Source organism: Bubalus kerabau, chromosome X (assembly GCF_029407905.1).
Source record: "Bubalus kerabau isolate K-KA32 ecotype Philippines breed swamp buffalo chromosome X, PCC_UOA_SB_1v2, whole genome shotgun sequence".
Taxonomy (NCBI): domain Eukaryota; kingdom Metazoa; phylum Chordata; class Mammalia; order Artiodactyla; family Bovidae; genus Bubalus; species Bubalus kerabau.
The window spans coordinates 18,098,425-18,111,174 of NC_073647.1; the positions used below are offsets into that span (position 1 = coordinate 18,098,425).

At 36.4% G+C, this 12,750-nt stretch overlaps 1 protein-coding gene across 2 annotated transcripts in view; it reads right to left on the reverse strand.

Moving 5' to 3' along the window:
• The window catches only part of ZNF280C (zinc finger protein 280C), a 68,223-nt gene that overhangs the window by 35,132 nt on the left and 20,341 nt on the right, over positions 1–12,750 (reverse strand). The window contains exons 4-6 of one of the 2 annotated variants that reach the window (XM_055564096.1): positions 10,632–10,775; positions 7,607–7,761; positions 1,987–2,101 (exon numbers count right to left, since the gene is read on the reverse strand). In XM_055564096.1, coding sequence (XP_055420071.1) covers positions 1,987–2,101; positions 7,607–7,761; positions 10,632–10,775 — 414 coding nt within the window. Of the gene's footprint in view, positions 1–1,986; positions 2,102–7,606; positions 7,789–10,631; positions 10,776–12,750 lie in introns of both variants that reach the window. The other variant, XM_055564097.1, reaches the window with a different exon arrangement.

Sequence of the window (12,750 nt, forward strand, 5' to 3'; positions counted from 1 at the left end):
GGGAGACATCTCACATGTACAGAAAGGCTCCTTGGGGGTCAAAAAGGAGAGGGCACCACCCCACAGTATGTGATGCTAAGGGCATCTGGGCCAGAAACCATCTTGGGAAAAAGTTGCTAATGTATATTGAGGAGGGCCCTAGGGTAGGTCAGGTGTGGAAAAAGAAACCAGATAATTGGCTAAAGGTAAACAAAGACCCAGAAGAACTGACCTATATAAATGATTTAACCTCCTCTTTACTGCGGTCCTCCTCCTTAGGGGGACATACTCATACTCTTTCTCTCTGGGTGTGCATCATCTCTGCCTTGCTTCCATCTCAACTAAACAAACTGTTTATCTATGTGCTCTCTGACTTGTTGCTGTACTGTCTCTAGTAATAAACTTTGTACCTGCATATTTTTGCCTCTGTGATAACTGCATTTTTCATTGGGGGACAAAGATCCAAGGAAAAATAGCTTCTAGCCTCTAGCCCTTGCTGGTCTGGTGGCTAGGATTCCTGGCTTTCAACCCAGGCTACCCAGGTTCAATTACTGCGCAGGGAATTCCAATCTCACTTCATGCCACCACTCACTGCTGCCTCACTGACATCAATTCTAACAATGTTTATTGTCTTTTAAAGCTCTAATGCATTTCTCACTTTTCACATATCTGAGCCTCAAAAAAGCCCCGAGATAAGTCGAGCAAGAATCAAAATTATATAGCTAAATGGTTGATTCCAGGTCTGGAGAATGAATGCATTATGTGAGAAAATAAAAATATCTATTTTAATAATATGAGAGAATTGAGGTGTAAAGAGATTAGTTAGGTGACTTAATAAAGGCTACAGAAATACAGAGGCTCAAGCCTCTATCTTTCTAATCAACTATAACCCATTTACCATCTGGGCAAAGTTTCACTCTTGCAGTGTGGTAACAGAGAGAGAGAGTAGAAGCTTTAAGAATTCAGATTTTTTTTTCTATGATTAAAGACTATGGTGCTTCATAAAACCAAATTCAGACATCTATTTCATCTCCTTATTTATTTTGGCCCTTGGCTATTTTACTAACTAGGTAAGTGATGCCTAAGTGAATATCAAACCAAGTATTGTCAAGGGAAAATATTTTTGGCACACATATTACTATAAATTTTTTCTATTTTGATTTGGTAAATATATACTGATTTGTTTGTAAACAATTTAAACAGTCACAAAAATTTCTGTGTACCTTTCTCCACTTAGTGATATACGTCTAATTTGCTAACATAACTGCTTTGATAACAGGGAATTTTTTAACTAGGTAAAACTCCTTCATGGCATACGATTTCAGGTTAATGAAGAACTCTGTTATCGTATAAATTGAAGAACTGTAATTCTTCTTTAATTGAAATCACCTATAACCATGTGCTTTTTCTCACACTAATGGTCTTCCACCTAATATGTTTTTTTTAAATTACAGTATTAGGGTATCAGGGACTTCCCTGACTCACAGAAATTATATTAAGATTTTTCAGTGCATGGCTGGCTCCAAGTGACAAAGTGCTCAAAGAATATATGTTAGCCGACTTAATAAAAAGAAAGAAAATATTCTATCATTAAATATGATTTTATAGAAAATCACTCAAGAAAAGCATTCAGGAACAGTTAGTGTCCCTTCTGCATGCATATGTGCTCATCAGACTGTTTGTGACCCTATGGACTGCAGCCCATCAGGCTCCTCTGTCCATGGGATTCTCCAGGGAAGAATACTGGAGTGGGTTGCCATTTCCTCCTCCAGGGGATCTTCCTGACCCAGGAAGAGAACCCCGTGTCTCTGAACCCGTGTCTCTTGTGTCTCCTGCATTGAAGGAAGATTCTTTACCCACTGAGCCACCTGGGAAGCCCTAGATTCCATTTTACAATATGTGAAAAATGTAACATGAAGATATAGGCTTCAAAATAGAAACTCACTGTATAGGTATATTCATCAAGTATCTTTTTTACTATGTTTACAAAAAGTGCCCAAACCAAACCTTCTATATAAATTGTTGATCCATCTTGGGACAGTGGTACTGTATTCTGGCTCCAGGAGAATGGTAAGTCTGAAGACTCAGCTAACTCAACTTGTGATGAATTCTTTGCAAAATCCTGCAATAAGTTATAAGGGTAAATTTAACTGTACATCAATACCGTAAATATACACTTAATGATTCAATTACTAATAAGTTATAAAACAAAAATAATTATTACTTGCTGTCACAGTCAGCATCTACTGAGTAAAGAGTACAAGAGAACTCTCTGGATTATATTTGTAATTTTTCTAGAAGTTAAGTTAGTTTTAGATAAACCATTAAAATGAAAAAATAATATTACCAACAAAGTAAAGGTTATATATTGGTACAACTTTTCTGCAAGAAAATTTTGGCAGTTATCTACTGAGGGCTTTATAAGAGTTTATATCCTTTGAGCCAATCATTCTAAATATTTCACTTCCAAGCATTTATACATGCTAAGAAAATGAAAATATTTAGTGGAGAATTATGTCCAACAATGGTGGAATGGTTACATAAATAAACTATCATGCAATATTATGATTTTCAGAAATAGCCAATGACAAAAAGAAATGTTTCCAATATAAAGTTTGGTGAAAAAAAAAAGGTACAGATACCTGTATTTAAAATATAGTCCTGATTAACAGACTCTATATATCATACTAACCATCCATAGAAAACAAAATTTTCTTGTTTCTTCTGAACCTCCCCCTCCGAACACCAAACCCCATATATATTACCTTTATCTTGGGAATATAAGGATCTTGCTTGCATGTTTTGTGCTAACAAGTTGAGAGACAAATCAGGTATTAAGAATTTTACTTTGCTACCAAGTTTTCTGTTGACAAAGACTAACTATTAAGAAGTTATGGAGACATATCAAAGTTACATAAACCATTCCATTCCTAGAATTTGAGGCATAACACGCAGATTTCTGCATTTCAGCCTTAAAACCTATTATAGAAAATCAGTAATAGCCATATCACTTAATTGTAACCAAGCACAATCTTACTCCAAGGTGTTTTCTCTAAATATTTGGAGAAATATGGAAAATATTCACCAGCAACTCCACAAATAGTTATTTAATATTTCTTCCAAAGTTCGTACTTTAAGTCCTTTCCTAGGTGATAATTCTGGTCAATTAAGCACCACCATTTCAGAGAGCAGATACATTCTTAAACCAACAAATAACTTGTTTTTAAAATAATTCTCAGATTGGGATTTTTAAACATCTCATAAAGCAGTTCAGAAAGATACCAAATACATCAGTAAGTACAAAAGGTGATGGACTGGGATTCAGAAGACCTGTCCATTTATTTGACTGTGGAACCTTTGGCAAGTCACTTCTGAGATTCAAATTATTCTTCTGCAACTGAAATAAAAGTCACCAATTACTGTTAACTTAAAATATACTTGCTTCTTTCACAGTACAGACCGTCCCAGACCTACAATGGTTCAACCTACGATTTTCCGCATTATGATGCTGTGACAGTGACAAGCATTCAGCAGAAACCGTACTTCAAAGTTTGATCTTTTCTCAGGCTAGCGAGATGTGGTTCAAGACTGGGCAGTGACAGCAAGCCACAGCTCCCAGTCAGCCACGTGATCATGAGGGCAAACAACAAATATACTTAAAATCATTTTGTTTTTCACTTTCAGTACAGTACTCAAAAAATTACATCAGATATTTAATACATTATTGCAACAGACTTTGTGTCAGATGATTTTGCCAAGCTGTAGGCAAATATAAGTGTTCTGAGCAAATTTAACATAGGCTAGGCTTGGTAAGGTTAAGTGTATTAAACGCATTTTCAACTTGTGATGGGTTTATTAGGATGTAACCCCATCATAAGTCAAGGAAGATCTATACAAGTATTCTATTAAGCAGCTGTCATAGCAGTACTAATGAAGACCTAAAATGATCTCCTATATTTATATAAATATTTACATTTATTTATACAAATAAATAGGCAAATTAAAGTTAAGTATGGTTAAGTAAGGTTCCCAATACAACCCAGCTTGTTATTGATGAAGCTGGATTATAGAACCCAAGTGAGCCTTATTACAAAGTCTGTGCCTTAAACAATATCACATTTACTTTCTTTCTTTTTTAATGTAGGTAAATATAAAATACTTTTTATTATTTAAAAATTCTTTAAATAATTGGCTTCTGAAAGCAAAAATAACAACAATATATTGAACGGTTTATAATATATCACACTTTTTTTCACACTTACTTTAAACGGAATAATCATCTCCCTGCCTGCCCCCAAGAGTTACTGAGGTTAAAGACAGGTTTAAAAATTTCAGAGAAAATTCCCTTACACAGGATTCTCAATTCATTTGAGAATATATGTCATCCTCAACTGTGGCTACATAATCACCTGGAGAGGTTATTTTTTTTTAATCTATTATGCCCAGGTCTCACTCCAGACCAAGTGACAAAAATCTCTATTTCTAAAAAGCTCCCTAGGATTGTGAACCTGATTAAGGAACTCTGATTAAACAACTGTGTCCACAGAAACAAAAAATTCTGAGTTTGGATGAGCTCTAGTTTTTAACTTTTGTAACACAAAAGATACCCGTGTCATATTATTCTTCCTCCCTGGGTCCAACAAAGGAATGATTTTCATATAACTGCATTTGTGTTTTTTTTTTTAACAGATTTTTTTGGACATTTTAAAAATCTTTATTGAAATTTTTACAAGATTGTTTCTGTTTTATGTTTTGGTTTTTTGGCCTGGAGATATATGGGATCTTAGCTCCCCAACCAGGGATCAATTCAGCACCTTCTGAATTGGAAGGCAAAGTCTCAACCACCGGGCTGCCAGGGAAGTCTCTATCTGTATTTAAATAATAATGTTTCCTTATTTTTTTTGTGTGTGTGGTTTGTTTTTCCTTGTTTTTTCCTCTTTTTTTGGCCTTGTTGTGCAGCTTATGGGATCTTAGTTCCCTGACCAGGCATTGAACCCCAGCTCATGGCAGTGAAAGCGCCAAGTCCTAACCACTGGACTGCCAAAGAATTCCTTGATTTGTTTTCCCTAAATGCCAAGCTGCTTACTAGAGCATGAGAAAATTACTGAATTCATCTGATTCTAGCTAAAATAAAATAATTTTTGCATTTCTTGTAGTCTGAAATCTTTAGGTACACCTATTCTTAAGAACAGTCTGTGGAGGGACTTCCCTGGTGGTTCAATGATTAAGGTTTGTCCTTCCAATGAAGGGTGTACGGGTTTGATTCCTAGTCCAGGAGCTAAGATCCCACAGGCCTCTCTGCCAAAACCAAGGCTTTGGCCCAAAATAAAACAGAAACAAATCTGTAACAAATTCAAATGGTCCACATTAAAAAAAAACAAACAGCCTGTGGATACTTAGAGGATCCAAGTTTGAGATCCAGTGGTCTGGGTAAAGGTTCTTATTTTACAAATGAAGAAAGTGAGGCTCATAGAGGTTGTGACAATGCTCTACTTAGGAACAAAGACAGAATCAGCATTAGAGTTTCATTCTCAATCCAGGTTCCTTGGAATATTAGTCCAGGGCTCATATTATTACTGATGATAATTTCAGAATAAAGATACTAGTTTTCAAAAAATGATTTTTTTTTTGCTTGCAAGGCCAAATTTAATCATTGGCAAGAATACTATCAGTTTTCTTCCATGAGAGGCAGGTTTTGTGTATTTCTGAGTACTGAAACACCGTGTGTGCCAAACATCTTAAAGGTGGCCTCCATGATTTCCTCCTGATATTTATACACTTGTCTAATTTCCCCTTGAGTGTGGGTAGGACCTGTGGTTGTTTCTAACCAAGAGAATTTGGCCAAAGCAACAAGATGTACATGATTATGTTATAAAGCCCATCTTTGCCTTGCTGGCTTTGAGGAAGCAACCAAGTCATGCTAGGAAGGCCTACACAGCAAGAAACTGAGGACAGTCTCCAGTTGACAGCAGCAAGAATTGATGCCTTCAGTCTGACAACCCACAAAGAACTGGATACTGCCAACAACCATGTAAGCCTGGAAGCAGTATTAAATGATACTCCAGCTCTCTCTACCTGACACACTGATTGCAGCCTGCTCCAGCAGAGGACCCAGTTAGGCCATACCCTAATTACTGACTCACAGAAACCATGAAATAAATATATATCACTTTAAGCTGCTAAGTTTGTGGTGCTATTGTTATGCAACGGTAAGTAACTGCATGGTTCTTTGTCAGTCATCCTTTCAAGTAAAAGTTGAATTCTATTTAAAAAAAAAACAACCAGCCAGTTCAGTTTGTGATTCATTCTCACAAGTGCTTTTCCTCAAGGGAAACTTCATACTGCAGATATAGAAATGCTTTATGCATACTACCTATTTCATCACACAGAATATTTAAAAAAGAAGTATGTTCAAAGGTCAAAAGTTAATAAAATTAGAAACAATTTATTACTTCTTCAAGGATATTCTTAAGTGAAAGTGAAATTTTGCTATTGTGAGTGCCTGGTGATCACCAGTCCGAAAACTACTAGTACAGTTGGGTATCACTGCCTTGATTCATATTAAGCCACCAGCAGTTTCAGGTGCATTGCCTTTACACCACTAGCACAAATGTTGACAGAGTAAAAAGGGCAAAGGTCTTAGTGTTACTAAGACAACGGTTTTGACCTCACAGGCCTCCTGAAAGAGTCCCAGGGAACCCCAGTGGTCTGTGAAATACATCACTACTCTAAGATGCTTCTGTTTTTAAAAGCATATACTTATATGTACGTATGAAAGTAGAAGTGTTAGTTGTGCAGTTGGGTCTGACCCTCTGTGATCCCGTGGACTGTATCCCATCAGGCTCCTCTGTCCACAGAATTCTCTAGGCAAGAATAGTGGAGTTGGTTGCCATTCCCTTCTCCAGGGGATCTTTCCAACCAAGGGATGGAACTCGGGTCTCCTGCATTACAGGCAGATTCTTTACTGTTTGAGGCACCAGTATATACTTAAATGCATGTATGGATGTGCATATTTTAAAAACTTTGGGTTAACCTGGATTGAAATCCCAGATCCATCATTACCAGCCATGATGAATCATTTAGACTCTCTGAGCCTCAGTTTCAACTATAAAATGGGGGAAATAACTGTGCTTACCTCATAAGGAAGTTGTAAGAATTAAAACAGATTAATTTATATACAGCATTTAGAACTAAGACTTAACCATACTGACAGACTAACAAATGTTAAATATTACCATTATCGATTATTTCAGTTAAAAGTTTAAAAACATATGCAAATATGTTTTCAAAATAAACAGGTAATCTTCCCAATTAAGAATATCCAGTTCAGCTTACTATCTTAAGAATTTTGCCATTATGCAATATTCATTACTGATTATACTTTTAGATAGCATAGTTTTCAATATTATACCAATTTAAGCATACTATGTGATTTATTGACAGGTTGAATAGTTTCTGATGCTATTATTTTGGTATCAGTTGCACTATCATAAAAATGGTGACATTTTCTGACAGTGATTATGTTTCTACTGGGATGATGACTAGCTATGATAGTCCACAATTCTAACTGGGTATTATAACATCTATTGTGTCCCTGTGCTAATTGTGTAGTTTTAAAAACACTTACAGGTTTAGACACGTTCTGAACCATATCAGAGTTATATGAAGACCTAGACTCAGGATGAAATCTAGGAAAGGCAGCCTCTGGACTTGAAGATTGAGACTCAGGATGAAATCTAGGAAAGGCAGCCTCTGGACTTGAAGAGTCTTCGTCGAGTTCACCTAAAGGCATGAAAGCATCAGCAATACCTGTATTTTAAAATTACACAAATACTATTTTTCTCCACAACAATTCTACCATGATATTTTACTTTAATTTTAAAGTAATACAATACTATACCTTGACTCTGTCTCATTCTTTATTTCCTTTGAAGATGAGCTGGGATTACCCCTGTTCACAATATCTATGAAAATTATCTTTATTTAAAAATTTATTTCAGTGAAAGTATATATTATGATAATAGAAAAACTTTCCCCCCAAAAATCTATATATAAGCAATACTTGAAGCATATTGCTTTCTTTTAATGGTTGACAAGGTTGTATACCGACTTGGGTTACTGTGACTTGAAATCAAGCCCTTTCCCAAACTCCATGTCACATTCACACCCCTAAAAGCCTGCAAGTTTCATCATGGGCAAGCTGATGGATTATCTGTACCACTGCTCTTGACTACTGACAGGGATACCATCAGAGACTAAATTGAATCTAGAGTTTATAAAAGTATCTCATATCTACTCACTACACCAAAAGTCAATTTGAGCCTGACATGATCTTCTGGATCAGTCTAAGATTGCTCACTGTTGTATGCATGTGAACCCATAACTTCTAGGTTATTGAGGAATCAAATGAAAATTTGGAAGAGTAGAGATTTACCTAAAATTGCTAGTCAAGAGAAGGTACAAAGCAGAAAAAAAATCCCATAAGACATCAAAAAATTTACCTTTTCCACTCCTAGTATAAAATAACTAGATCTCATAAAATAATTGTATAGTCACACAAAAGTAGGGCTGTTTTAGCATATGAAGTGCTCTATGAGTAAGCACTACAAAAGTCTTTTAGAAGAAAAATCTGTTCATTCAAATAAGTTGGTATTGTTTTCATTTAGAAATTCAAGACACGTATATTTATCCAAGCCATTAAAGAATTTCTATAGTACTTTTTGGTGACTGTAGTCCATCAAACACAAGTTTTTATTCCCCCTTTTATAGTAGTTTCTTTTAAAATATTTAGCTCATTTCCATATGCTAAAATATTTTATGACTCATACATAAGACACTAATAGAATCATTTAAATTCTGGGTTATTTAGAAAAGAAATTTCACCAGGGTCAAATTTCTTTTTGACAGAATCACTACTAATACATATTATCTAATACACATTATTCTAGCTGAGTAACAGTTATTTCCAATTGATATATATCCAATGTCAATAAGATGATTTGAGTAACTTTTAACTATGGTTAATACTTCAATATAAAAATCATCAGTGACTAGGAAACATTAAGATAATTTAATATCCTGCTCCTCTATCAGCAGCAAATATATCAACATGCCTACTTCATTGAAGTGGCACTTCACTTAGCATCTCTCAGTTTGCCACAGGAAATGATACTAAGAATTAAACTAAATTATTCTACCTTTGATAACTGAATAGAAGTGCTATTCCAAGTTTAGAGACAGAGAAACAAGAACTAGGCTTTCAGAAAATTAATCTTTCTCTAAACCACACTAATATGCACAGCCATAATAAAATATTGGTATGATGGCTACATTCTTCAGTAAATTCTCCTGGCTTAACAGAATTACATATGAGAAAGACTCTGTTCCTTCATTCGCCACTAAAACTAAATATGTTGTTCCTCTGAATTTTACACAATCCTAATTAGACTTTTTGTTGTTGTTAGTTTTAGCATTAGCCACTCAGTTGTGTCCGACTCTTTGTGGTGACCCCATGGACTGTTTGGACTTCCCTGGTGGCTCAGATGGTAAAGCGTCTGCCTACAGTGCAGGAGACCGGGGTTCAATCCCTGGGTCGGGAAGATCTCCTGCAGAAGGAAATGGCAACACACTCCAGTATTCTTGCCTGGAAAATCCCATGGACGAAGGAACCTGGTAGGTTACAGTCCATGGGGTCGCAAAGAGTTGGACTAGACCGACTTCACTCACTCACTCATAGACTGTATATCCCACCAGGCTCCTCTTTCCATGGAATTCTCTGGACAGGAATACTGGAGTAGTGGATGGCCATTCCCTTCTCCAGGAGAATCTATCTTCCCAACCCAAGGACCAAATCCAGGTTTCCTGCATTGCAGGCAGATTCTTTACTTTCTGAGCCACCAGGGAATTGATTGGACATTTAACAAGTGTCATTAATATCTTCACTTTTACATTATAACAACATCAAATCTAATTAACAGAAATCCACAAAGGTATCTGACATTCTCCCAGAGCCATGAGGATTAAGTGTGCTGACTGCCTGCATCATCCTAGTATACTGGCTGAAAATCAAGCCACTGTATATTCTTCATGAATATAATCAGGACTTGCTGAAAGATGGGTGTGGCCAGAAGCTACTGCTCGTGTTGATATACAAACCAGAGCCTTTATATTTTGTAGACATGAAGCAAGAAAACACTGATGAGGCAGTTGACTGGGTGTCAGAAACTCCATCAGAGACTAACACAAACTTATTTAGTAGTCTGATGTTTTAAACAAAGCATTCCAATACTTCCTTTTCTAGGTACATTTAGGCTTAAGGAAAAAAAGAAATATTAACAAATAAACAGGTAAATAGATGACTTGGCTCCAATAAAATTATGATTTCTAATCTCAAAAGGTCTACAATGCTGTTAGGCAATCTTAACGTTTAGGTAACTCAGTTACCTTTTCTCTCATATATTTTTACCTCTCACACCTCCTTTTTCAAGTTCCTAACCATATTCTCCTTCTGATTCTCACAAATTGTTACTGACCACTATATTCTCCTCTCACGTCCAGCACCTTATAGTATAGCAAGGACATATAAGACAGTCCCACATTTTCCACTAGAAACAACATGTTAAAACTTTGCTTCACTGAAAATAAATGCTTACTTGAAGTGGGTGATTTTGAACCTGGTACTGCTCCAACAAAGATCAGCTCATCATCCTCTTCCTGTGGTGTTTCTTCTTTCTTCTGCCATGGTTCCAACTCCTCTTCTTCACATTCCATAAACAGTTCTGCCATTTTGGAACTATCTAATTTTAAAAAAGAGAATCCAATTTTATTTTTCTAAATATTTTCTTGTAATCCATAGTATGATATTTAAGATGTTCTTTACTAAATCTAATAGCAATTATTGAACTGACATTTTAAAAGTCAGAAATGGTAACAAAAGTATGAAACTCAGAACCCAATCTCTAAGATCTAAAACTAGTAAAATTAAGCTAGCTAGGAAGATAATAGATGACAGTAGTTATTTAGTGGCTAATAAATTTTAGAAACAATCAAATCCAGTCAAAGTGAGTTTTAATTTTATTGCTAGAATACAATTATATTCACAAAAGAGGGTACCTAACTCTTATCTGAAAAAAAACCCCAGACACTTCTGTATTATAGTAACAAAAGGGAGATAAACTGAGAAGCAGCAGCAACAGGTGAGAGAGATACTAGGAAAACTGAACCAGATTCAGGGATACTAGGCACAGGGCAACACAGGGATGAAGTGCTGGAACAAAAATAAGATAATCAAGTGAGGCTTATTCCATCCCTATGTAGCATTTCTCACTTGAAAAAACTAAGTAAAGAACGTATTGTGGGTACCACCAGTCTGTAAGTGCTGACCAATCACAAAGACCTACCAGGAGGCACCTTAGTGTCTCCTTTTTAAATATTGGACAGACACCCAATAAGCACCAGAAGTATGATTAAAATCTCCAGTGTGAAAGACCAAAGCAATAAAACAGATCAAAGGATATTAAAACACAGGTAATACTGAAAACAATAAAAAAATTAGAGATTATAATTAACATTTTAAAGGTGTAAGACAGGAATGCCATGAAAATTAATATTCACAAAGCTAAAAGATTAAAAACAAAATAGCCAAAATTCAGTGAAGAAAAATAAAGTGCCAAAATTGAGTAAATATCCCATGCTGTCAGCACATGCACACACAGTGCAGTGCTAAATCGCTTCAATCACGTCCGACTCTTTGTGACCCTATGGACAGTAGCCTCCCAGGTTCCTCTGTTCCAAGGATGCTCCCGGCAAGAATACTGGAGGGGGTTGCCTTGCCCTCCTCCAGGGTATTTCTCCAGTGGCTCCCACAGTGTAGGCGGATTCTTCACTGCTGAGCCACCCGGGAAGCCCCAAATAGCCCATAAGTGGAACTAAAAGACAAAAAATATACCTATACTAAATAAAGAATAAAAATTGCGATAAATCATTTCAAAACTACAATTCACCTAATAGAAGTCCCAGAAAAAAAAAAAAAAAAAAAGGACAGGGAACATAATAAAAGGAAAAATACAGGAAAAAAATTCCCAGTTCTGAAAGATATAAATTCTCCAAATATAAGGACCCACTAGCACCTAGCACAATAATCAAGAAAAAACCTACAGTAGATGGACAAGTCATGAAATTTCAAAATGCTGGAGATAAACAGAATATCCTAAAATCTGAGAGAGGAGAACGTTAGAAAAGTGATTTCAAAAATCTTAGTAAAAATAGTTTTTCAATTTAGCATTCTATACCCAGACACAATTTTTGTCAAGCATAAAATTATATACTCTTTCATCAAGAATTAAAAAAAAATAAATAAAGATTAGCAACGAGGAGTCGCTCTGCTCCATCCCGGCAGGAAGCGACATATTGGTGTCTCAGGTCTTGCTGATGCAGCACGAGATTCCCGTGATGAACCTGTTGGAGAGCAAGGCCTACTACTTCATCCTGTCGCTGTCCGTGTGGAACCTGGTCTCTGACAAACAGGACTCACTGCGCCAGTGCGCAGACTTCAGGAGCTGCCTGCCGGCCCTGGACGCCATGCTGTGCTACTACCGACCGTTAGCCACAGGCCAGGGCCGCGCCTCCACCTGCTGGGGAGTCAGGCGGTCTAGCTCTTCTCCGTGCCTTACATGGGGCTTTAAGAGACCACCCTAGCCTACCTGGACAGTCATGTCACAGCTGCACTAATCCTTCACTCCACCCTTAAGTACCGTCACTAGCTCTGTTAAG